General features: G+C 43.7%; 1 protein-coding gene across 1 annotated transcript in view; it reads left to right on the top strand.

Annotated features, from left to right (window-relative positions):
- Positions 1–27649, top strand: part of Cfap54 (cilia and flagella associated protein 54) — a 244454-nt gene that overhangs the window by 119288 nt on the left and 97517 nt on the right. The window contains exons 40-48 of the mRNA XM_051206281.1: positions 3503–3655; positions 5282–5476; positions 7174–7261; positions 7575–7796; positions 10864–10930; positions 13546–13728; positions 17381–17467; positions 20440–20562; positions 25535–25588. Of these exons, the coding sequence (XP_051062238.1) occupies positions 3503–3655; positions 5282–5476; positions 7174–7261; positions 7575–7796; positions 10864–10930; positions 13546–13728; positions 17381–17467; positions 20440–20562; positions 25535–25588 (1172 nt within the window). The remainder of the gene's footprint in view (positions 1–3502; positions 3656–5281; positions 5477–7173; positions 7262–7574; positions 7797–10863; positions 10931–13545; positions 13729–17380; positions 17468–20439; positions 20563–25534; positions 25589–27649) is intronic.

Below are 27649 nucleotides of genomic sequence, written 5' to 3'. Positions count from 1 at the left end.
TGTCCTTCCTTTCTACCTGGATTTGTCTACAGACCTTGGGAGATGGAATATGCTATTATGTTCTATAAAGAATAGCTACAACCATGAGAAAATGTGCTAATCATGGTTGTAATCAAAATGATGACTCCCATCAAAGGGAGAAGGGCAGTGTACTGGGACAATTATGAACCAGAAGATGCTAATTAGTGATGATGTGGTGAGTCTTTTAAGTGTGTTGGTTGCTTCCTATTAAGTTGTATTTATGTAGGCTGTAAGGAGTGGCCAGAGGGAAGGCAGGCGACGCCAGTGTCCAGTGCCCCTGTGAGTTGTAACTATGTTGGAAGTATGTGCTGTTTGAGCTGTGATTAGAATAGGAATATTTGAGGAAATACAAATTTAAAAATAGTATATGGCAATGGTAACATCGAGCTGGAACGCTGTAAGATTCTATAAGATTCTTCAATTTTCATGGTCTTGAGAGGTAGATACTGTTATGTTATTAGTGAGTAGAGGGTTTTGTTGTTGTTGTTGTTGTTGTTTTTAATTCAAGCCCTCATCTGGCTAATTGTTCCATCCACAACTGTTCTGCTGAACTGTCAAGCTCATTTTGCATTGTATACTTTAGGTTGAAGTCATCTATAAAGATACAGCTCTCAAGAAATGAATTGGTTTTCTTCAGTGGTCATATGAAATAAACACTTTATTCTGAATTATTATGGTGGTATGGTAATTTAGGAAAATACAGAGAGATTTCAGCTATTGATAAAGGTTCTTCCAGGTGGTGGTGGCACATACCTTTAATTCCAACACTTGGAAGATGGAGGCAGGAAGATCTCTGTGAGTTTAAGGCCAGCCTGGTATACAGAGCAAGTGTCAGGACAGCTAGGGCTGGCTGTTAGACAGAGAAATCCTGTCTCAAAAAAAAAAATATCAAACAACAAAACAAACAAAAAACAAAAGTAGAGATTTCCACAAAGACACGTAAGCATCATGGTAGTCTCATTTAGCCCCTTTGTTTTAATTACATTTTCAAGGTTTAGCCTGGAATGTCAGTTGTATGAGAGCTAGTTCTGTGCTCTGTTCTGCTATATTTCTTCAGTGTTTGATATAATCCCCAGTATGCACAAGTACTCCATGTACAGCCACATGTCACTTCACAACATGAATGCAACATGGGAAGGGAATTGGCTTTACAGTTTCATTGTTATGCCAACGGTAAAACATAGATACCTAATGTCACTGGGTGGTGTAAGCTTGTGGGGCTACCATTGTGTGGAAAAGTGTTATGATGTGGTACAAGATGCCCTAATGTAATGGACTCATTGTTATGAGCAGTTTTCCCGCCAGCCTGGTTCCTCAGCTGCATCAGCCCCAAATAACACACAGAGAAGCTGTATTAGATATAAAGCTGTTGGCCAGTTACTAGCGTTTCTTATTGGCTGTCTTAAATATTAGCCCATTTCTATTAACCTAAGTGTTTCCATGTGGTCTTATCTTACCAGAGAGAGGGTCCGGACCTCTTCTCTCTCAAGTCTCTACATCTTGAATCTCTTCTTATGTCTCCCAGAATCCTCCTTGTTTCCTAGTCCCACCTATCTTGCCTTCCTATTTGGCAACAGTGTTTTATTCATTAACCAATAAGAGAAACATATTTACAGAATGGCATCTCCCATCAGCTCCCTCTGGAACCATAGGTTTAGATAAATTCTTCCTTAAGTTAAAAAAAAAAAAAAAAAAGGAATGGGAAACAATGAGTGCAGACATCTTTTTTGGGGAATTTTGCTATAAAGTAGAACAGAGAAATAGGATGCCAGCCTGAGGGGAAATGAGCCAAGAGAGAGATCTCTTTTCTTATTTAAAGATGGAAGAAATGATATAAAAATACGCTGTTGGGAATGATTCTTTCGGGTAGAAAATAGATGCTTTGAAGGAGCAGGGAATTGAGACTCACTGGATGAAATGTCTCCATGGGCAGGCGGGCACTGGCATGGGGGCTGGATGGGTTTCTCCCCCCAAATCTGCCTGGCCTGCTTTGGTTCTTTGTTTCCCAAGTGGGCAGTGAGTAGCCTGCCCTGAAAGGATGGAGGCAGAGGCAGAGGTGCCCCCCACCCCCACCCCATGATTCCTTTGCCACAGAGGCCACTGACTGTTCCTGTTGCCTCCCATGGCTCCCTGGTAGCCACTTCACAACCCTCTGTCTAGTGAAGTGACACTGTGGGAGAAGCAGTGTGGTAGCCACTGCCTCCAGGAACAGAGCGGGTGCCTGAGCGCTCTAAGATTTCCCTCCGTGTGTGCCAGTCCTGGATCTCCACTGGAGAAAATAGCGGCAGCTCCTTTAATGAAGGCTTCAGCACTGCGATGGACCCTTTTGTTCAACAGCATAGCTAAGTCTGCTCACTGTGTCTCCAACTCCATACCATTGCTACGGTCTGTCTGTCCTAACCTAATGGTGGCACAAGACATGTCTGTGTTCTCAGGAACACCCTCCCCCCCTCTTGATTTCAAATTATGACGCTGATCTAGCAGCGCACCCCCCTCTCCCCCCCCATGCCGTATTTCCCTCATCTGTAAAATAAGGGTAATAATGGTCTAGATTTCTCATGGCTGTGTTTAGGAGTCAATCACTCACAGTAAGTTACTGGACTTATTAGGGCTGGAGAGGTATCAGCACACCCTTTTCCGCCCCTCTTTATTTCTGTCACCTTTATTTCCCTCAGTTTATCATCCAACCAGATTATCTGTGCCAATGTGACTTTAGTCCTTCTGTGTTAGCCGTATTTCATCAGCTACACGGGGGCATGTTCTGTTACCTATGAAGTGGCTACATTATCAAGACCTTAAATTTTTTGCTGGGGCCTCCTACTTGTTCAGCTCATTAAAGAACTAAATCCCTTAGCTATTTATTCAGTGTGGACTCACGTCCAGCCCCATCTGGCCTCGAGTGCAGCCCCACCTGCAGCCGTCCAGTTGCTCCTGGACCACCCTCACTGCACAGAGACCGAGCAGCGACTCTCCCAAATGCTCCCCTTCCTGGCACGAGTCAGAGCACCTGATTAGCTCCAGCCCACAGATGGCCTTACCCGCTTTTCCTCTCTCAGGGTCTGATTTCAGTCCCCTTACACACTGGCTCTCAGTCTCCAAGATTTTGTTTATTTGCTAGCGTCTTCCCTTTGCCTGTTTCCCAGTGCGCCTGAGCCTTGAAGAGGCTGTTGAAAAGGAGTAGATTATTTCATTTTTTTTTTAAATGAAAAAGTAGGCTTCACAAGGAAAACTGGCAAGATCTAAAGTTATTTGCATTTCTTAATAAAAAAAATTTTAAACTTTTCTCTAAAAAAAAAAAAAAAGAAGAACTTTGAAATGTTCTATAAAACAAAATTGATGGACATGTTAGATGCCTGCTACACATTGGGGCCTTTGAATTCAGTAGCTTCAGGTCCAAGCTGAGGTCATCTCTGAAGTAGAGCTGTTTTGTGACTTGTCAGCTCATGTTGTCCTTCATCTCTAACGTTCTCCTCTGTTTCAGAGTATAAACGAGCCAAACAGATTGTCTGTGTGCCCATCGATGTGGCAGACACTTTGAGGTGCTTTCGAGAGACCCTGGAAAAGTCCAAGTATCATAACAGATCAGTGCGACACAGCAGGAAGCTGCTTTTGTTATTTCTTGCACAGACCCAAGGTAAAAGTTATTCTCTGTCCCTTGGCCTGTACTTCGGTGATGTACCATCCCTCAGAACCTCTGGCCTCACAAGCCCCTCCTTGCAACATACTTCTCCCCAGCAGCCTTTTCCAATCTTGTCTAGCAGATTTTATCATCTCTCTCATGGCGCTTTATTCCAGCCAAGACACCCCGACCTGCCTCAAACTTTCTGCTCTACTGCCAACTTCCAGGAATACAGTAGCTAGAAAGGAAAATGAGGTCTGTTATGAAGTTTTGGTTCTGTGCCTGGGAGGGTCTTGGAGCCTTCTCTGCAGGTGTAGAGCTATGATGACTGTCCTTTGGGAGGTGATTGACTCCTCAAGTGAAGCAGAACCTCTTACCAGATGCCGCTCATCAGTCTCAAAGAGGCCTCGATGAAATGTCTGTTACAGAGACTGGGGAGAGGGAGAAAGCGTGAATGATGTGATGCCTGTGGCATGGAGGTGGAAGGGAGGCTTTGGGGGCAAAAGGGGGCCAGCCAACGGAACAAGGGAGACCAGTTAGGAGGGGAGGATGTGAACAGCGATAGACACAGGGAGATCATTCCGCGGGCAAAGTGCTTGTCGTACAAGCGCGAGGTCCTGGGTTTCGTCTCTAGAACCCATGTAAAACAAAGCATGCTGGTCACAGCAAAGTTGAACAAGTGTCTCTCTGATGCTCTCTGGCCGGCTAGCCCGCCTCAATCGGTGAGTTCCGGGGAGCATGCATAATTAATTCTCCGTATCACTTTACCTCCTCCAATTTCTACATACATTATTGGTGCATAACGCATGAGTTACAAAATCAAAGCTGACTCCTCAGAATGGTTCTCCCAGCTAACCCCCAGGCTCGCCGGGTACTAAGACATTCTCGGAAGCTCATCCCTAGTCCTCAGGTCACAGACTTCAGCCTCCATCATAGCTTCTCCCTCGGCCCCTTTACATCACTACCCTGGCCGATTTCTTCCCTGTGTTCTCTAATCGTCTAACAAGACAGATTTTTTTTTCCATTCCTCTCTTCCTGTTTCAGGTCAGAGCAACATATATGTTGCTTCTCTCGGAGAGGTTTCTGTCCCAGAGGTGAACTGAAATTGTGGGAAACTGTTTTTAAGAAGGCAGACTCAAACTCTCTCATTTCCCCCAGCTTGCAAAAGAAGCAAAATATTAGTTGAGCTTTAGCCTGCCTGTCTGTATGTAGTCCTTCTGTATGTAGTGCCTTAGCCTGGCTGGCTGCCCAGCTGTACTGCCTTAGCCATCTGTCTGTCCTGTAGTGCCTTGGCTTGGCTGTCTGTCCTTCTGCACTGCCTTAGCCTGCCTGTCTTTCTGTAATGCTTTATCCTGGACTGCTGCCCCTCTGTACTGCCTTAGCCTGTCTGTCTGTCCTTCTATGGTGTCTTAGCCTGGCTGGTGTTTTGCCTTCCCTGAAACATGAAGGTACAGAGCCCATCCACTTGAACGGGATCCATTCTGGACCCCATGGCTAAGACAACTGCATCCCTCTGACTGCGGAAAAGCCAATCTGTATACAGAAGCCTGTCCTTCCTTCCTCCTTGGCATTCCTCTACCTGTCCATCTTTCCCCTCCTTTCCACTTACCATTTTCCATTTTTTTTCCACCTTGCCTTTAGGTGAGAAAGGAGGGGTAAACAACGCGCAGTTTTCCTCAGGGAGAGTGGAGTTTTGCCTGGGAACAGAAGAGATGCATATGCCAATACCCCCCGACCTTTCGCAGGAAAACTTCAGAGTTTTTAGTTCCGTGGAGAAAAGCAAACTTCCCTATTCACAGCTGGGGCTGGTAATTTCGTCCTTTTACCAAACCATAGGTAAGGCTAACCCATTACGAATTGTCAGTATGACCTTTAGTGTTAGCACGAGGTCACCTCTGGTCCTGAGATGTTACCTTTAAAAGTAGGATGAGGGCTGTACAGATGAGATGCCCAGCCAGTAAAGGTGCTTGTTGCACAGTCCTCATGTAAGCGTGGAAGGAGAGAGCGAGAACCCACTCCACAAAGTTGTCCCCTGACCTTGACATGTGTGCCATGAGATGTGCATGCCCCTCCACACACAAACACTAATAATAAGTGAATGTAGAGGACTGAAGCAGGACGAAAGAATGTGACTACTCCAGGGCAGTCTTTCTGGCCTCCAGCCTCCTGCTGTTACTCACCTGGCTATGGCCCTGTAAGACCGTAGGCCACCCCTCTGCCCAGTTCTTCTCTTGCTGGAGCTGTGAGCGCCTATGCCGATGGTGACACCGGCAAGCACTTTTGCGCTGCCCCAGATAGCCTCACCCTTCACATCTTCCTCTTAGATGTGGCTTTTCTACAAATCCAGCAGTGTGCCCTTCACCTGTATTGTATGCCCAGGGGCAGCCCCTTTGCAACAGACATCATACCTTTCTCCCTTTATTTCCTAAAATAACCCCTGTAACTCACATGTTCTTTGCGATCTGGGATCTCTGAAAATTCAGTATGGAGGAATACAAAATGACTCTATAATTAGATGCTGTGGTTTAATATATAAACGAGGAACTTACAACAGGCCAGCTGCTACCATCTCATTGAGGAATCGCCACCGTGACGATGGGTCTAGGCTGGCACAGGCGTGTTGCGTTGGTGAACTGAGTTCCATCAACACTGTAAGTTTTGTTCTGAACAAAACCGAACAGTGCAGTGGTTACATTTTTGGAAAATCCAGGGCAACTAGAAATGAAAATACCTTTAAAAGACCCTACGAAACAAAGACATTGACCTTCATGAACAGGGATCTTACTTTTCTTGCTCACTGTGGGGCAAGTTTCTGAAGGGAATCCTGCATCCCTGGTTGGTACCTGCAACGTTCTAGGTGATAGGACTGTGCGACAGTTCACAAAACCCTGCTTGAGAGTACTGGATTCATTAGAAACTCCTGCCATGCCTGTTGGTTTCTTCTGGCTACACAGCCATAATTACAGGTGCATTCATTTATTAGAAAGCTGAAAGTGCATGATAAGAAATACTCTCCCCAATCCCCGGATGAGTGACAGGAAAAAAAAAAAAAAATCTGATGTACTAGGCTCTTACCAGCTCTGCTGAAAACCAACTTCCTGTCTGTTACAGTATAATCACCACTTCTCCAAAGTGCCATTCCAGCACCTCCAGAATTTAGGCACTACCTTACTCTTGAGGGACCCAGTGCACACTCTCTGGAAAGTGCAACTCCTGGTACCCACCTCCTTCTCTTCTCTGCAGCCTTCCAGCACCCCCCTGTTAACCAATTCTGCCTGCCTTCTCCATGGAGCCTCTGTGTTTCTGGGGCCTTCGACTCAATCTCCGTTCTTCAGTGCTCAAACAGAACCTCGTTTGCTCTCTCTCTGGGTATATATAGCGTGTGACATTTGAAAAGACTATTAACTTGAGTTTTTCTTCTTACCGCGGTCTTCACAGTTAAGAAGTAATGCCGTGGAAAATATTCTTGCAAATATAAGGGAAATATTTTCCTTAGAACTGACATTTGTTCTTTTACCTGATTAAAAATACAGACGTTCTCCAAGCCAGCAATCAAAGAAGCCTTAAAGTTCAGGTGTTGCATTCACTGGGAAGTCTCCTCTTCTTTGCAGAAAAGAAAAGGTAGGCGCTGCAGAAGTTAGCCAAGACACAAACTTTTGTTGGTTCAGTTTTCTTTTCTTTTAATTAGGAAAAAATGTTTTCTTCCACAAATGTCAGTTCCATAATAACAGTGCGTGGCTTCACTCGATTCATTACAGGGCAGACACTATCGGGAAGACACAGCGTGGTGGTTTTTACCTCTAACATTTGCAGTGACTGCATGCTGGTCTGCTTGCTTTCCCTCTTGGTGTGTGTGTGTGTGGGGGGAGGTGGGGCGCTGCTTTCATTAATGGCCTCAGAGGACACCCCACTCAGCGCTCTGTTTCTCTCTTAGGGCTGCTTTTAAATGTTGGTGCCAAGCTCTTGATGATATATTCAGAAAGCCAGATGCGCTGCACACCTGGAAAGAGTTTGGCTCCTCCCTCTCCAGTGCCACCCACAGCTCCGCCCAGAGCTCCTCCCCTCCTGACTTCAAAGACTACAGTGAAGAATTTCTGTTAAAGCTCGGCATTTGGGGGTGTTTACAAGGGGCAGTGATCGCAGCAAAGATAGCACAGTGAGTGAGAGCTTGGGGCGAGCCGTGCATCACCTACTGCCCGCCTTGGCTTCCTCCAAGGCCGTGCCCATCCGACAGGACAATGCAGTTTCATGCTGTGGTATTTTTACTTATGACTGTCCTTTCCTTGTGTGACATTTCTGCCCCCAGGAGACAAGTCCCACCTGAACACAGACCTTTTTTTATATCCATCGATGCATCCCAAGTGCCTGGCATGGTGTTGGCTCTCAGTAGTACTTAAGTAATGAACAATGAGTTTAGGAGTGGTTGATGTGGGGCAGGAGTATAGCGCGCAGGCTGGCTACTCAGGCCAAGTTTCAGAGCATCCCAGGAACCTCATGTCCTCAATGTTGTTTGTCCTTGTGTATAGACTGTGGTGGGGAGACTCTCTCTCTCTCTCCCTCTCTCCCTCTCTCTCTCCCTCTCCCTCTCTCTCTCTCTCTCTCTCTCTCTCCCTCTCTCTCTCTCTCTCCCTCTCTCTCTCTCTCTCCCTCTCTCTCTCTCTCTCTCTCTCTCTCTCTCACACACACACACACACACACACACACGTGTGCGCACTGTACTAGCTAGCTTGGTCTGCCATAACAGTAGCCTCAAGCTCCAGACATTTGTCATATTATCGTGTTAGAGGCTGGATGCCTGGGGTTGATATGTTGGCTGATGCCTTCTTGAGACCTCCTTTGTGGCTTGTAGGTGGTGCTTTTTCCTGCATCCTCGCATGGTTTTCTCTCTGAATCTGTCTGTATTTAAATCTCTTCTTCTCAGAAGGACACAAATGATGTTGGACCAGGGCCCATCCCTGAGCCATGCCTCTTTAAAAAGCCCATCTCCCAGTGCACTCCTGTTCCGAGGTTACCGGGAGTTAGACCACAGCACACCTCCCAGTCCACCACAAAGGAGCATCTCTTCCCTGTGTTTTCCCGTTTTCCCAGGTTCTTGGGTTAGGGTACAAGTGTCTTTCGAGTCGTGATCCAGCCTTCCACACATAAATGTTTATCACAACACTTTGCATACAGTTAACACGTCACATAATAACTGTAGGAAATTCCAGAAGTCCAGAGTCGCAGAGGTGCCCTTCCCAGTCACTTCCTCAGTTCACCTGCACGGTGCGATGAAAACACCCACACTGTGCTTTGAGCTGTGTGGCGTGATAATGACAAAACTTCTGTTAGCTTTCACAAAATCCATACTGTGGGAAGTAGAGGAAGTAATACATTTCCCCGAAAGTATTCCACATGGGAGAACACCTGTCAATTTTGGCTTTGTACCCTTGGGAAGGAACTCATCCTTGGACCAAAGCCAAATACACACACACACACACACACACACACACACACACATGCACGCATGCACGCACGCACGCACTCACGCACGCACGCACATCGCGCACGCGCACGCACGCATGCACGCGCACACCACACACACGCATGCACGCGCGCGCACACACACACACACACACACACACACACACACACACACACACACCAGACTTAGGACTTGGTAGAGCTTGGAGTGAGAAAGGAGAGAGAGGAAGATTGACACCGGGGAAGAGGCAGCCATTGTTGAAGGCACCTCAGCTTGGAGCCTCTGGAATTATTACCTAGTGATTTCAAGCAAGAAAGTCATTTCCCATTCCTGGCTGCAAGCGGGCTGCCCAAGGGGACTGAGTCCACAGGGACTGTCCACTGGTCTCATAGTCTCAGAGCAGAGGACACTCTTGAGTGCAGGGTCCCGCCCCGGGATCCCACACAGATGAACTCAGATGGACAGTGTTGTCACCACAGCCAAGCCAGCTGCCTGGTTTTATTTATCTCAGTAAGATTTAAGAGAAGGTACTTTGTCTTATAGCTGCGAAGGCGGGTTGCAAGTGTCGCATAAAGAAAACATAACCCCCTCCAAGGGACATGAAAGGGAACAATCATAGAGGACAGGTGTAATTTTCATTTTGGCTGGAAAGAATTAATGTGGTGAATGCAGCATACTGTACGGCCCCAGCCTTTGGGGGCAATCATTCACCCATACTCATGTAAATCCATCCTTCTCATTCCTCTCCCCCCCCCCAAAATTGACACTTTTAGGGATTTACCTGATGGAATTAATGAGATAAGCAGTCAAAATTTTACTTACAACATTTATTTGTGTGAAACATCTACACAATAAAACACTATAGTTCCTTTTTTGATAATTTTTTTAATTTAAATTTGAAACAAGCTTGTTTCACATGCCAATCCCAGTTTCCTCTTCCTCCCATCCTCCTCTGTTCCCCCCCCCCCCAGTAATCCCCATTCCATCCCCTTCCTGCTCCCCAGGGAAGATGAAGCCTTCCATGGGGATTCTTCATCAAGTAGCTGATGGAAACAGAAGCAGACACCCACAGCTAAACACTGAGCTGACCTTCTGGAATCCAATTGCAGAGAGGGAGGAGTGATGAGTAAAGGGGTCAAGACCAGGCTGGAGAAACCCACAGAATCAGCTGACCTGAACAAGGGGGAGCTCATGGATTCCAGTCTGATAGCTGGGAAACCAGCATAGGACCAACCCAGACCTCCTGAATGTGGGTGTTAGTTAGGAGGACTGGGCAGTCTATGGGGCCTCTGGTAGTGGATCAGTATTTATCCCTAGTATACCAATGGACTTTGGGAGCCCATTCCTCATAGAGGGATACTTTCTTAGCCTAGACACATGGGGGAGGGCCTGGGCCCTGCTCCAAATGATAGGACAGACTTTGAACACGATAGTTCTTTAAAGTAATGATGTTAAGTCCATGAACAGAAAAGATGCTTATATAATGTATAATACATATATAGTGGTATAATTTTAATCTTAATATGAACATGCTTTTGTTTGTTTGTGTGTGAATATAAGAGAAAAAGTCTAGAAGAAAATCAACAGAAGTGTTACCAGTGATAGGATATAGGGTAATTTTTCATCTTCTTCTTTACTTTTCCTTAAGTTTTCTTGCATACATTTGTCCCCCAATGATTCCTGGGTTCTAGACACATAGCCAAATATAGTTATATCAAAACTTGGGAATGTTGTCCACTGATTGTTTTCTCTTATAATTTAGGTTTATTAAGACTACAAATGTTAGGAAAAGAATCAACTCTTGCATCTTGTCTGCATTGCTCTTTCAGGTAATGGTTTATGATGTGTGTTGACTGGAGTGATAGAGTCATTTATGTAACCAGTAAGCAGATGCGCTCCATCCAGAGCATGAAAATCGCAGACAGAGAAATGACATGAGCTCACTGAAACCCACAAGCTCACCTTTCCTGTGTTGGCTGCATGTGGCTGGCACCTTCCTTCCCTGCTAACGCGGAACGGTCACTTTCCTGTGCCGTTCCTCCCCTATTGGGTACAGTTTTATAGATAAGGACACTGAGTGTCCTGTGTTTAGTGGGCTCTTTCTTAGTTGTCAGTATAGAAGCAGTCTGCATGACTCCTCGTGGTTGCCAGGGATTACCTGGACTCTATTCGTAAAGTGAAGGTAGGAGATGACCTGACCTAAGGCCACAGGAGTGTTTAGGTTCCTCAGGATTTCTCACCAAAGAAGAAAGACGCTTTTACCTGATACAGGAGACATCAGAGAGCCGGGATGTAAGCAGGGCTTTCTGACAGAGGTCCTGTTTGTGTTGATGGATGCTGGATGCCCTCGCTGTGTGTGTTATGGTCAGTGTATGGCTTCTAAAGTCTAGATAGATAAATTCTTCGCGAAAGCCTTCTTCAGATTTCAGGGTAGACTTTACAATCTTACATTCCGATATGTGTGCTTGAAAGGGAAGCGAGGGATGTGATGGCAATGGGACTGACCGCTGTCTGGCTCTGACCACCCCCTCTCCCCCATGCTGTAGCTTTAGCTCTTTGTTGATACTGTTTGTGTTCTAGAAGGTGTGCGATTGAAAATGGTTAAGTTTTTGTTTAGTGTGATATATTACTACATTAGTAATGCTACACCTAAGATAAACATTAGCCTGTGAGATTTATTTTAGAAGCTGGTTAAGTAGTTAAAACTTTTTGTCATTTTCCCCAATCCTTTTGTTAGCATCATTCTCCCCCAAATTACCCCCCCCCCCCGTACCTCTTGAATTCATGGCCTCTTTTCATGTCATTGTTATTGGTACACATTTATGCCTAAATATACGATGCAGCCTACTAAACCCTGCAGTGTTGTTTGTATGTGCACGGTTCCAGGACTGACCACTTGGTTTCAGATCACAAATTACACTCATCTTAACAAGTCAGACTCATCCTTGGGGAAGACTGTTCCTCCTACACTCAGAATTTCTTAGTAGCCGGCAGTACTATGTCTGTGGTGGGATCCTGTGAAATTTCCCCTTCCGCGTTAGCTTGTCCGCTGGTGTTGTTCTTGTTCTGGTCCTGCTAGGCAGCCTGTTTGGGTAACATGGGCATAGCTTCCCTGGCATTTCCAGAGATACAGTCTTATCGCGGGGTCCCTGGTCCTGTGGCTTTTACAAACTTCCTGCCCCTCTCTTCCTCAATGTTCTTTAGCCTCAGGTGTGGGGTCTTCTTGGAGATGTATCCGTTGGTACCCAGTGATCAGTTGTTCTCTGCATTTTGTTAAATTGTGGTTTTATGTAGTAGTTTCTGTCATTTCCGAAGACAAGTTTCCCCGCTTCTCCGTGGGTGTGAGGGAATCACGCTGATTTAGTAAAGGGGCAATAGTAGGTTCTCCTCTTATCACGACCTCATCAGCTCTGGATACTTGACAAGGTTTTCAGCACTAGGCAAAATTTTGATTTCCCTCTTGTTGATCAGGCTGTAAGTACAAGTAGAGAGCAGTTGGTTACTGCCAAGATATAGAAGCCCCTGTTCCACCCTTGAGTATATTGTGCCTTGCTGGTCATTATTGCTGTTTCTAGGTAGGAATATTGGTTGCTTACGTCCCTTGGAAGCTTTCATGGCACCTTCCAGTATGATGACTGCTAGTCCACAAGGAAGGGAAGAAGTGGTTTTACAAAGCAAATTGAGAGACATTAAAATTTCTAAAAGCTGTATTCATCTTTGAAAATTGGATGCCTGATAATGTTAATAAGTGGTCCAATTGACAATCTTCCTTGATAATATGCATTAAAATAATTTCATGTTTTACCTTGAACAATTGTTACATAGTAAGATAATCAAAGAGATACTTTCAAATGTAAAGTTTGGTTTTATATATATAGATCTTGTTTTCCTAACATGTTACATATTGCTGGTCTTATGAGTTACATGACAGACACTGGTTTAACATCTCCTCTGCCTGGTTCAGGGTTCAAGGGTTCACCTCAAATATCATAGTGCTTGAGTGAAATAGCCATGACTTGGAATCTTTTTATTCTGTCATTAACTGTGTAAACCCATATACATTCATTGCTTTAGCCTTAATGGTACCATTTGTGAAATAAAGATCCTTTGTTCTAAGAGTAGGTTGGGTGAGAGTTAAGTGAGATAATATTTGTACAGAATTTACCAGAAGCACTCAACACAGGCCTCACCAAATGATAATATAATGATGTTTGCTTTGAAAAAAAAGTAAGTATGGAATTATAATGGAATTTATACAGCCCACCTGGCATGATAGCAACATTTGGACCCCATAATGACGATAATATTAATAACCACCATTTGTCGTGAAGTACAGTACACAGAACACACACAAGGCCCCCCAGGAAGCGGTCTGTGTACCTGTTTTGGTTTGTTTGTTTTGTTGGCACAGGTGAAATCGTGGTTCTTTATCCCCATTTTCTAGAGTCTGCTTCGTACTACGCTTCCACATCCCAAAGCTGAACGCAGCTATGCTCAGTATGAAGTCACCCAGCTCCTCCCGGGCATTGAACTCTTCACAGATCAATTCAGAGCTGACATCTGCAGTGTTATTGCAAGTCTGTACTACGTCATCCGCGAACTGCACTATGCGAAGTACAACCTCATAGTGAGTGATTTGTAAAGCCAACAACTCCTCTTTTGTGTGTTATTAGTATCATAAATTACTTGTATGCAGTATTGCTTTTTGTGATGAAATTTTCATAGGGTAATATTTATCTCCCCCAGTAGTACCTTATCTTCTATCTTTCCAGCTAGCCCCCTTGTATTTTCATGTTTTTGTGTTTTGATGACTCACTGGGTTGCTTACAGAGCAGTGGTGAGAGGTGATTTATAGAGATGCGGGAACCTCAGCAGTTTTTACATGACTGAAGACAATGTTCATAGCATACCCCCAACTAACCATCATTTAATTCTTAAGAGTTTTGTGAGTCTCTCCTGTCCTGGCTACCCCTAGCTGCTAGTAAAGCCTCAGGGAGAGGTGGGGCCTTGTGAGTCTCTTCCCTTGCCATGACAAGATGTTGCTGGGTTCAATTGTGTGCAGGTTTATACAGGCAGTCACAGCTGCCATGCATGGAGTGCCATGGCCACCTCATGCCTAGAAGACAGCATTCCACATCACTGGACCCTGTCCTATGACTCCTACATTTCTTCTGCCCTGTCCTCCATGACATTCTCTGAACTCTGCAGGAGACAGATGTTCCATTTGTGACTAAGCGTTCAGCTGTCACTTTTTTTTTCCCCAAGACCAAAGTCTGTGCAGTTACCTCTGCAAAAAGGTTAGCTTCTCTAACCAAAGCTGACAGCAGCGCTAATGTATGAGGATACATGTAATTATTTAGGAGGCTATTAGATGGGCACACCACGTCCATTTGGCAAACTCAACAATGGGTTCCCCCCTAAGGGCTGTGACTCTGCTCTCACAGGATTCTTACCAGGTTTTAGGTACCAGATGTGAATTACTTCCCCTGTAATGGGTCTCAATTCAGAGGAGAAAGTGATGGGTCACCCTATACCAGAGTTGCCACTAACGCACCGCCAGGCACGTCTTTTTATGGTAGGTCAGTTGTGTAGCATGCGGTCTATAGCTGTGTAAGACTGTTGATGACAGTTCTCTCCTAGCCTCTGGCCTGGCAACTTCTGGTACTATAAGGGCTAGCCAGCATGCTTCTGGCTTGATTTCTCTGTTGCTATCACCACAGCACATGGTATCTTAATCTATAGGGTCTCATCTCTAGTTCTGGTGGGCAACCACCTGCAGTAAAAACTGTCTGAAGTGCTTTGGGGGCCACAGGGGACCCCTACAGACTCCTGGGGGTAGCCTTCCTCTGTACCATAGTTTTTATTTAGTAACCTATGGCTTATGGAACAATTTTATCTGCCCACATAGTCTTTCTTCACTAAAAATTGTTTACTATTACTTTTTAAATTAGTTTCCTAAGCGTCATGTTTTCTTACGGAGTTTTCATACAGTCTACAATCTCAGTTGTATCTGACCCTCATCCTTACCTCCCCAGTCCCTCCCTTCTCCTTACCCGCTTTAACCTTTCTCCCCTTGGACGTTATATAACATGTGCTCTCTCCTACCCCACCCCACTTTTACAGCCCTTAATTCACTGTGATATATTCCCTAACTTAGGTCTACTTTCCAAGTTTCGCTAATGTGCATTTGGTTAGTTCTGCTACAGAGTGTAAATCATATACACTTCAGATTCTTACCCATACTTGTAACGCTGTATGTAACTTGTAACGCTCTCTCTTTGACACTTTTATTTGCATTACGCGTCTGTTTGACTTTTGCTTTCGTGCTCTCTTCCTTCGCTCTTCCTTCCCTCGAGGCATTTGGTGAATCGACGAGAAGGCATCGTTGATGTCAAGCAGGAATGGACATTTCAGACTCTCAGAGTTAGGCGTGGCTCTTGTCATTCTCCAACCCTCGAGATGAGTTTATCTTCTGTCTCATCTCATCACTTCTCTGTCAAAGATGCATCTAAGAACAGCAAGCCCTGACTGTGAGGGAGAAGGCACTCATTCCTCACCGTCTCCAGGTCCCCAAAGTCTGAACACAACTCATCTTTCTCCTTTGGGGGAAAGAAATCAAAGTGTATATCACAAACCTGAAGTTGAACGTACTTAGAAAGAGATTAATATGCTGTAGACACTGGCCATTTTTATTTTCCCAGCCTCATCTCTTCTTGTTTGTGTGCTCATCTGTCTATTTTCTGCTTCTTGTACCGTCTTCAACAACATTCAATCTACTCTCTTTTTCATATACATTTTTTTCTATTCTCACAGTATACTTGTTCTTCTGAATTCAACTTTCTTCTTATATTAAAAATATTTATTACCATAGATATAAGTTGTGAAATTTATAAAACTATGTAGTAAAGTGAAGAGGGTGAGAAGTGCTTTCAACACTGGTCAGACAATTGTTTACTGAAAAAGAAACAGAAAAAAAAAAACCTAATCAAATGATGCTCTGCTTCCTGTAGCGTAGTTCACGTCTGGATTGGGATATGCTTCCATCCCGTGGGGAGGCCCTAGCTGCCTCTACACACTCATAGATAATGCGTATCACCGCGCTCGAAAAGAAATGAGACATTTTCTCCTCTAAAGCTTCAGAAATTGAGATTTTTTTCCCCTGAATAATTGAGCAACTGCAGCAATAAAAGAGTGTGTTTTTATTTCTCATTACAGAAAAGAAAGTAAATCTCAAAGGTGATTGCTCTTGGTGTTTTGCGCCGCATTAATTGTAGAAAAGGTTTTGTTTTACATTTGCAGCGCATAGCTGTAGAAAGTGCATCGTGTTTAGAGTCATTTAAAACCAATTGCAATCTTTTACAAACGTGATTGCTGGTTGTAGCTCCTAACTGACCCACCATTAGATGCTCCGTCACCCTCCCCCCACAACCAGACAGAAGCAGGAAGCAATTTCTGTTTTGTGTTACATTAACCTTGAGAAGAAGCCTCTTGGCAAATGAGATGTCTGAAAATAACAAAATTTGCTCTGAGACAATAATTTGACTCATCCACATCTGCTGGCTGAGGCCTATAATCCAAGCTGCTCAGGATGCTAAGACTGAAGGGTCACAAGTTCAAGGCCTGCCTTGACTATTTGGCAAGTTAAGCACTATCTCAAAATAAACAATGAAAGTCAGAGACATCAAGAGATGTAGTGCAGTGGTAGAGTTCTTGCCTAACACAAACAAAGGTCCTTGGTTCAATCCTCGGTCTGGAGAAGGTAAAATAATAATGGGATCTCACTCTTTGGCATGGGATGTGCAGTTGCAGGAATATGCTTCTGGTTTGAGTTGAGATCAGGAGCTGTTCCAATATCCAGGTAAAACCATCCCCTGCTTTGATGGGTAGGCACTATCAATGGAAGTGCTGGTAGTCTATGGCCATTCACATATCCACAAGGCTTCCAGAATAACTGGGCTGTGGCAATGAGAAGAGGGAGTTTGAGTTTAGCCAATAGAATCTCTGCTCTGTAAAGGCTGGGAGTAGTCAGAATGGTGTTCTCATTCGGCACTGTCTCATCTAATATATGAGGCACATTATCCCTTGCCATGGAAAGGTCCCAATTGAAGACATCGCAGACCTTTTTATTTATACAAAGTGGTTTATTCTGATAGTGTGGAAATGCAAGACTTTGTGTAACACATCCTATAGTTAATGTCTGGCAAAATTTGATTACCTGTCTATTAAGTTAGTAAGTTATATCTGAAAACAAGGAATGTTTCTTCTTTTTCTTCTGATAGGTTCTGCCACTCCTTGCATTGTACCACTATTTTGTGACTGTAATTTGCCAAGACATAGTCAGAAATCTAGAAGCAAGAATCCTGAAGGTATGTGACAGACTTTTCAAACTTTTGACATTCTTTATCTTTTAAGGATACTGTTTTACATTAATTTGATTCTAATTCTTATAAATAAGCTGTTGATAACATGATATCATACTGACAAAACAAAACAAAACAAAAATAATGCAGTTTGGGCCTGGGAAAATGACATAGCAGTGAAAAGCACACACAGCTCTTCCAGAGAACCTAAGCTCAATTCCCTGCATCCACCTTGGGCAGCTCACAACCACCTGTAGTTCCTGATTCAGAGAGTCAACAATGTCCTCTTCTGGCCTCCATGGGCACAATATACACATACATAAACACATACTTATAAATTAAAACATATATAAAGGATGAGAAATTGACTCAGCGGTTAAGAGCACTTTCTGATCTTTCAGGGGACCCAGGTTCAGTTCTCAGCACCCACATGACAGCTTACACGTGTCTGTAACTCCAGTTCCAGGGTATCCAACAACCTCTTCTGCCTTCTGTGTTCTTCTGGATGTATGTGCTATACACAGATTCATGTAGGCATGCATATACATAGATAAAGATAATTTTTTTTTAAAAAATTTAAGAAATCTTTAAAAATAATGCTCTAGTCACAGGTTGACTGCTCAATGCCCCCCTCTCCAGTCCTTGTGTTTGAAGACGGCCCATAGCTGGTTGTGTTATTTTGGAAGGTTGTAGACTTTAGGAGCTGAGGTCAAGTTAGAGGTTCCTGGATATGGGCCTTACAGCATGCCCTGGATCCCATCTAATATGTCTGCTCCTTGATCAGCACCTGCTCACAGCCCTGCCACATGGAGTCTTCTGTCTCTGTGTGTGTCCTCTCTGATATAATGGACTGTTTCCCTTCAAACCATGAGCCAGAGTCAACCTTTTCCGACTTACGTTGTTTCCTGCCATTTATTTGGTCATATCATGAGGAGTGTAGTAAATATACCACCTAGACAGTGGTTCAACCTTCCTAATGCCATGGCCTTTTAATACAGTTGTTCATGTTGTGACCCCCCAAACATAAAATTATTTTTGTTGCTATGGCATATCTACAGTTTTGCTACTGTTATGAATTGTAACATAAATATCTGTTTTCTAATGGTCTTAGGTGACCCTTGTGAAATGATCATTCAACCCCCAAGGGGGTAGCAACCCACAGGTGGAGAACCTCTGCTTTAGACAGTGTTGTGCTTGGGCCACAGTAAAATAAGGATCAGCTGCTCCATGGGAACAGGGCTTACCCAGCACCAGGCAGCCTGGAAGTCCTTCCTGAGAGGCTGGCTTCCTGGTGTTGAGCAGTGTTTTGATTTCTGAAACTCAATTCCCGAGGGCACGCTGTGTACATAATGGTATATGATGTTTCTTTGTTCTGGTAATTGATTGAACAAGAGAAGACAGTCACGTCTGTAGCCCAGGCCTCAATTGTTCTTTCTGCTTTAGAGATTCATGTGTTCCCTGCCTGACCTCCATAGCATGGGGACCCTCAGGATGCCGGCTATATTCAACTTATTCCCGGTCGCCTGGGCTGGGTGTTTGCCCATGGGTTATTCTTTTCTGTACGTCAATCATTTCAGTCATTTAAATGCCCTACACTTTTGTTTCTTGTTCTGTGTCTTCTGAGTGCTAATGTGGAATTCAATCCCCCCAACCCTGCACATGTACTTAACACGTAAACACAGACCATACTCACCCAATAAACTTCCTCCAATGAACTCTCTGAAAGCAGAGAAATTTAAGTGAAGAAAACAGGTTAAAATAGAATAGTTGGCATTCTTGAGCATAAACTACTTCTTGGCCATCATTTTGCATGTTTCTTCTCATGCCATGACATACTCAGTTTAATGTCCCAGTTTAGGGCCTGAGAGATGTCTTTTCCAGAGGACCAGGGTTTGATCCCTACTATGGTCTATAGGGTCTCTGTATTTGGCTGCCACTTCATAACTCTCTCCACTACCCTCCCCCTCCTCCATCCACACAGAACCCATGACCTTTGTACTCAGGGTCCTCTAGCATCTTTACATGACTCCCAACTCTTCTCTTGAAGGGTTCTACCTCACTGAAATTTTCTGAGACCCCACTTTTGAAAGCAGATTTTGTCAACACCTCTCAGCCTTCTCCCTCCCTCCCCTCTCTCTTGGTTTCTGTCTCTGGTTTTTTGAGACATGGTTCCTCTGCTTCTCTGTGGCTTTGGAGCCTGTCTTGGAACTCGTTCTGTAGACCAGGCTGGCCTCCCTAGTGCTGGGATTAAAGGTGTGTGTGCCACCACTGCTGGGCTTCTAAGACTTCTCTTACTGTGCGAGACCCACATGTGTCATGTACATTTGGTTAACTGTGAATCTCAGGGGACTCCAACCTTCAGGTGGGCTTGCTGTCCAAGAGGTGTTCGGTAAACATGCTGAGTGCCAACTTCCCTTCCTTCAATTTCCTGATTTAGACCAATCCTGGTGGAATGTATAGCGATCAGCTGGATAAAGTTGTTAATCATATGCCTTTAAAGCTGATGCTGCTAATTATAGATAAGAAAATTAATAGCTGTCTCCATGTTGGCATACTGTGCCTTTGTCTGACATTCCTCAGAGGGTTCAAGAACATCGGGAGTATTTTTACTTTTTTGCCCAGATTCCCATGGGACCCGTGAGAACAAAGAGATAAGTTCAATTCATTTCTAAAACTTCACCATGGCTGTTATATTTTTGTGTCTGCCTCTGATGAAGTAAGCAATGGCTGATAAGAGCCTGTTGTGAATGGCCCCCACAGTTGTTAGCTGTGTTAGCCACTGCAAATGGAAGCCAGCATTTTCACAAGCACATGGTTAGGTATCATTATCCACTCACTCACCAGCGCACATTGGTTTCTTACACACTACCACTATTAAGCAGACATTTCCGATTACAGAACCTGATGACTTTCCTCTCAGATTTGTATTTTGTAAGCAAAAGAAACTAAGGTAAAATCTTCTTTTCTTTCTTTTATAGGTCGAAATCCTCATAGATTTAGGCTTCTTTTCTGAAGCCTTTTATGAGCTGTCCCAGATTTTTCATGGAAAAAACATGCCATGCGCCATCCCTGCTGGCTATAAAGTGTCAGCGAAAGTTAAGGTAAGCTCCCGTCCTGATTCAAAGCTATACATTTAACATCTCTGAAGGCTGCATTTCTAACACCTGGGGAACATCCCCACAGAAGCGTGTTCACAAGTGTCCAATGCACCAGACCTTGCTGTCGGAGTCTGGTTACAGCAGAATCAAGTTGCATTGGTCTGGAGTGGAAAGGCGCTGGGAGGAAGGGGTGTGGCTCTAGCGAAAATGATTGCAGTCGAATTCTGGCCCAGGTGTACCGTATGCTGCTGTTTATTATAGGTGTCGCGATGCCAACAGAGCTCAGACCTGTAGGTCTAGTCTCACCATGTTTGTTCAGTGTTTTTCGTCAGGGTGGTCTTCTTTACATATTATCTGGATGTTTCTGATTTCTACGCCTCTGGCCCTTCTCCTCCTCCTTGTCTCCCTCTTCCTCTTGGACCGGGGAAGTGACCCAGGACTTTGTGAATGCCAGCCGGGCGCTGCGTGTGTGCTGTCTCTGCCCCCTTTCAGCATTTTGCATAATCCATTTTGATAGTTTTACCTGAGTTGCTTAATTTGTATTTGTAAACTGGCTAATTGAAGCCTCCTCGAAAATGAGTGCTGAGTTTACAGCAAGAACATAAATTAAATCCGAGTGAGTTATTATTTCCTTCTGCTTTGATTTTCCTGGTGATCCGGGGCTCACTGGGTGACCTTGCTTTGGGCAGATGCTGATTAGAATTTTGATTTCATTATAAGTAGCAATTTCATCACTTGAGCATATTTATTTAAAACAGAAAACTAGCAATAAAGCAAGTTTGTTTTCTAAAGAGAAAGGGGAAAAAACATGGGAGTTGGATGGATAGGGAGGTGGGAAGATCTAGGAGGAGATGGGGGAGGGGGACTCATGTTCAGAATTTATTTATAATCAGTTCATACATTAAAAAAAAGTCTACTGAGGAGCTGGGAAGATGGTTCTGTGGGAAAGAACACTTTTTCTGCAACCATGAGGCCCAGAGTTCAAATCCCCACATCATCATAAAACCCTGGGTATGGCTGCATGTACCTGTATCCCGAACCTTGGACCCCAAGAGCCTGTTAGCCATCCAGCCTAGCAGAAATTGCCTAGTCTGGTAAGAGGCCCTATCTCATAATAGCACGAAGACACCCAACATCGTGCTCTGGCCTCTACATGTATACATACAGACACGTGATCCTGTACACATGTGCATGCACCACACACACACACACACACACACACACACACACACACACACACACCAAGGGAGATGCTCATGCATGAGCATGAGACTGACAGACACATGTAGGAAGAAGTTGAACTCAAATTTAGAGGACCTAAAAAATGAAGTTAAATTTTGAAAATCACTCATACAAGTTGGCAACACATTTATGTATTGTTTATTACTTTAGTGTAGTCCTTAAAATTTATCTTCTGTTATATACTATAATTGAGGCTGGGGACCCAGTGCTGTGGTAGAACAGGTGTGTGTGTGTGTGTGTGTGTGTGTGTGTGTGTGCGCGCGTGTGTGAGCAGACCTGGTTTGGATCTGTAACCCTAGAGACACAGGGTGAATGTTGATTTCCCAGAATGCACAAAGCCCTGGTTCAATCTCTCACACTGAATTAAAAAAAAAAATGACAAAAACTGAGTGTGGTTTATGCCTGTAATCTCAGTACTTTTAAGGTCATCCTTGGCAGGTTTGAGACCAGCCTGGGCTTCATGCGACTGTGATGTTATGTATAGAGTATCTTAATAGGCATTTTTATTAAATGTTGTGAACATACATACATATCTGTAGATCTGCTTATAAAATATATGTATGTATTATGTATAATGTATGGTGTATGTGGTGTATGTTTGGATGCACACCTGCTTAGCTGTCTATGACTTGCCTACCTCACCTAGTTAGGCTTACCATTGCTGTGATAAAACATTATGCCCAAAATCTTCTTGGGGAGGAAAGGGTTTATTTGGCTTACTCCACATCATAGTTCATCCTTGAATGAAGCAGGGACAGAACTCAAACAGGGTAGGAACCTGGAGGCAGTAGCTGATGCAGAGGCCATGGACTGGTGCTGCTTACTGGCTTGCTTGGCTGGCTTTCTTATAGAGCCCAGGACCATCATTAGGACTAGCACCACCCACAGTGAGCTGAGCCCTCCCACATCAGTCAGTAACTAAGAAAATGTTGTACAGGTTTACCTACAGCCTGACCTTTGCAGGCATTTTCTCAATTGACAAACCCTTCTCTCTGATGATGTTTGCTTGTGTCAAGTTGAGGCTGTAGGATGAAGAAGGGGAATAGGGAGGAGGGGAGGAGGGGAGGACCCAGGATCCAGGTAATCTGATTGTGACCCAGTGATGATTGGGGTGATAGTAGTGGAGGGGAGTGAGCAATGGACTACTTCTCTGTAGACTGTGAAGGAAGAGCTGGCAGCGTTAGACGTGTTTGGAGGTAGAATGTAAGAGCAGAAGTCAAGGGTGACTACAGAGTGTCTGAGTTGTTGGCAGGTAGTTTTCATATACTGTGAAGGGGGATTTGAACAAGCTGCACATGACATCCATAGACAGTTAGGTGGGGTAGCACTTATAGTGTAGAGTAGTAACGTCTGGAACTCAGGAGACCAGTTGGGGTTGCATATATGAAGTTGGAAGTATTAACAACAAGATTTAAAATAATAGTCTGCGCTGGCTAGTTTAATTTCAATGTGATATTCACTAGAGTGGTCAGAAAAGAGGAAGACCCATTTGAAAAAAATGCATCTGTAAGCTCGGGCTACAGCCAAGCCGATAGAGCATTTTCTTGGTGATTGATGTGGGAGGGCCTGGACATGTGGATAATTGGTCCTGTGTTCTATACTAAAGAAGTCTGAGCAAACCATGACAGCAAGCCAGTAAGCGACACTCCTCCATGGCCTCTACATCAGCTCCTGCCTCCAGGTTCCTGCCCTGTTTGAGTTCCTGTCCCGACTTCCTTGATGATGAACAGTGAAGTGGAAATTAAGCCAAACAAACCCTTTCTTCCCCACGTTGCTTTTGGTCATGGTGTTTCATCACAGCAATAGTGACCAAAACCCCAGCTAAGACATAGGATTAGTTGACTTTAACTTGAAATAATCTGGGCACCAAGGCAGACAACAAAAAACAGAAGCCAAAAGAAATGAATTTCAGGTCACCCAAATGTACAGCCCAGGAAGAAAAGATGGAGAGAGAAGCCATGTGCTCGGGTTGAGACACAAGCGTTTTCAATGGCCATTTCCTTCAAGAAAACAAACAGCGAAGAATTCAGAAACCATTTTTTTTTTTTAACATGAGCATTGCAAGCTTCATTTTTATCTAGTAACTTTCATAAGATAAATGTGTAGGTGAGTCATCTCCCGGCGGATTCTGACTTCAGATTTTGTATTCTCAGAGTTAATTTGCAGCTTTCCACCTTCAATTGGGAATTTAAAAGTGTAATTAAAAGAGAAAATGCTTTCAGGGTTTATAATTAAAATAGGTGCCGATGTTATTAGGCCTCAGGCCAGTTATTTAAAGAAGGGTTTAATGAATTTAGTTTCACTTTCGAAGGAAACTTATAGATTAGCAACTCTTCCAAAGTTCTGTATTTTGCCATATATTTGTATCCAGATTCCCCCTAAATGTAGAGTCCTGTTAAGGACTCCCCTTATTTCTGTTAAGGAGGAGCGTCCCCCTTTTTGCATCAGTGGTTTTTCAGGGTCTCACAGAGAGTACGACCTTCAGGAGGGAACTCTGCAGTACCAGTGCTGGTTTGCGATGGCTGTTAAGGTATTTTGGTGTGGACATCTAGAGGGAAGGCTTTGAGGGTGAGCAGTGTGTTTGGGAGGAGATTCTGGGATGGGTGCTGAGTGAGAAGGAACAGTCCACAGCAACAGGAGGAAGGGAAATGGTCCAAAAGCGTTAGTGAAAAAGTCACTCCTCTGGGTTCCTCAGACTTGGTGGAACATTAATGCCCTGAGTTGCTAGGGTCCCGTGAATGTTGTTAGGGCCGCAGAATGTGTCCTCCGACAAAGAGATACAGGGGCTTGAGCTAGGACACCACCTGCATATAAGTGACTTACTCTTCTGTCCCTGGAAGCTGTTGCATACTTCCTGAAGACTGAGGAGTTAGGAGAGGGAATCAGTGTTGACTCCTATGAAGGTACATCTTTTCAAGAGGATTGTCAGGGTGGAAAGAGATGCATTCTGTTTCATGATACTACATTTTCCTGTGGGAACAAATGTTTCCCTTGAACAAGAATAATTAGAACTAGCCATAAATATGTGATTCACACACTAAAAGGAAAGGAACCATAGTCACCTCAAAATGAAAGAGTTTTTAAAAGTGAGAGTATTGCTTGATGCTGTGGGATGTGCGGTCATGTGCTGTGGATGGGCACGGTAGGCAGTGTGGACACACAGTGTGGATGGGCATGGTGGGAAGTGTAGACACGTAGTATAGATGGTCGTGGCGGAAAGTGTGGTCACGTGGTGTGGATGGCTGAAACAGCCCCTTTCTACTTCCTCAAAATATTCTTGTCTTCTGACCCAGACAAAATAATCCACCAATATTCCTTCACCTAAGGCTGGCTGATGATGTAATGATGGGGAATGGCCCCATAGTTAACTCAAAATGCAAATAAATTTAATTCTTATACCGCATTCATTGGTACCTTCTAGACTGAGGTTTGTAAATAACTCAATTTTGTAGGAATAAAATCAGGTAATTGTTAGTGAAAATGGAATGTAAGTGAGTATATAATTTTAAAATAATCAGCAAGGAAAAAAACAGGAAAGACAGCAGAAAACTAACATTTACTTCCTAAAAGAAGGTGGCATATATAATTTTTAGGTTTTTAAATACTAATATTTCTGACTAGATCTTGCATTACTTTGACAACAAAATGTCATTCAGATGGTTTCAGTATACATTACTAGTTCCATTTAAAAGAAAGATGGGTTCTACTATTTATATTTTGTATTTTTTGACAGATAACTCAATCATTTGACTCTGGAAAACCTCTTACCAATAAAGACAATATACAGGTAATAACACTATTTAATGTGGAAATGTTCTGAGTTCAGTTTGAAATCCTGCTCTGTACATGCTCATCTTTTCTCTCCTCTCATCCTTCTGTTGTTAACAAGGTCTCGTGTAGCCCAGGCTGCCCTTGAACTCACTGAGTAGCCAAGGATATCCCGGAACTTCCAGTTTCCCTCTTTTGTTTTTTAAATGTCTAACAATAGGGGTTTGATCACAAAATTCTGAGATTGAAGTTATAATTGTATTAAGCTAGCTTGGGGGCCAGGCCAGTAACCAGCAGCCACTGCTGTGGCTTCTAGACCCTGATGTGTGCAATTGGCCTGTCTGGCCTTGCCATTACCTCTGGCTTTCTTACTCAAACCTCTCGGTTACCTCAAAGGTAACAACTGTCTCCCATTGCAACTAAAGGACTTCTTAGCATTTGGAGCAGCCCACATGTGTTCAACATGGCTGCTGCTTGTACCCTTTTTCTTCTCAGTTCTAGCACTTTCCACCAGCTGCAGGGGTTGCCTTTATGTAGCATTTTCATAGGCAGCTCCTCCGATTTCTTCAATAGATTTTTTTTTTTTTTTTTTTTTGCAAAATGAGCTTGAGATTGCCTATTAACACCTCAAGGATCAAACAATTGGTATTTAAGCATTTGATTTCCTAGTAACATTTAAATGTTTTAAAAATCAACTTAAAAAAAAACTTAATGATAATGATGTTATTATCACCTTAAAGTGCTTACCTAGAATGTCTTTCAGGACAACCACTGTCAAGTCACAAGGGTTAGGGGAGGTGCTGGTGACAGAGAAGACATGAGGCCAGTAATCCAGGAGCAGTTAGTGTGCACAGACAGACAGACGGAAGATTGATTGACTGATTGATGGGAGCAAACAGCATTTTGTCTTTAATTAAGCTATGGTGATTAATGTTCCTTGTCAACAAGACTGGATTTAGAATCCCCATGGCCTCTGGGTGTGTCTAAGAGGCTATTTCCAGAAATGCCTAGCAAGAGGGAAGACCCCCTCTGAATGTGATCAGCGAGATCACAGCACCACTGTTAAAGAGATTAGCACAATAAAGGAATACCTAGTGCCATACAATGGGAAGTCAGAAAAGACTCTGAGGGCAAGACCCTTACCAGCCAAAGGTGGAAAAGAAACTTGTGAGGGAGAGAGCTTAACTCAAGGTGCTACCCAGGAGGCTGCCAGCTTCACACCATCCACCAAGGAGAGGGTTTCTAAGGGTCAGCCTCCGGTGCACACAGTCTGGAATAACTGGGATTGAGGCGGCACACTAAGCATTGTCCATATGGTACTGGCTCTGGATGAGAAATGGGGGGAGAGTGGGGGAGGAAGCGAGCTGAATGCCAGCATTCAGCTCTGCTTCCTGACTGTGGTTGCAATGTGACCAGACACCTCATGTTTCCCTGTCATGGGGTAGAATAAACCCTTCCTTTGTGAAGTTGCCTTTTCAGGTATTTTATCACAGCATTGAAAGTAGCTAATATATAAGGTGTTTGTTGTAAGTAACTCAAAAGGCATTTTCCTCAAGACAGCTTTATTTTTGTTTTCCTTAATGTAGATAAAGCATAGAGCCTCTCTTTGTTAATGTAATCTTACTTTTCTCTTATTGGGCATTTTATTTTGTAATTTATTTTAATTATGTTTCATATGATTCAATATTTTGTCCTAAAATTTTATTTTAATTCATAAACAAGCTGCCTGAAATGAAAGGACTGGTATTCAGAAAATAAAAATGCATATTCATGTTTAGGTGTTTCAAAACCTCGGGGAGGTTAGGAATATTCCTTTCTTTCCAGTCACAAATGCCAGGCCATCCTAAAAACACGTTTCTTATGGAACAGTGTTCGGCCTGGAAAGAATGTCTGTCTGATCATTTCTTTCTACTCAAAAAGAGACTGACAGCATAATGGAATAACCCGATTTCTATTAGCTAATTAATTAAAACAGTACTGTTGGTCTGCTTAAGACTCTTCAGATTACACTTTGTCTCTTCTGTATAGAGGGAGAGAAAGGAGTGTTAAATAGCATTACTAATTAATCTTCCTTTGATCC

The sequence above is a fragment of the Phodopus roborovskii genome, unplaced genomic scaffold, assembly GCF_943737965.1.
Source record: "Phodopus roborovskii unplaced genomic scaffold, PHOROB, whole genome shotgun sequence".
In the NCBI taxonomy this organism is placed as follows: Eukaryota; Metazoa; Chordata; class Mammalia; order Rodentia; family Cricetidae; genus Phodopus; species Phodopus roborovskii.
The sequence above is the reverse complement of the archived record's forward strand: the minus strand, read 5'-3'. Positions and strand labels throughout refer to the sequence as shown.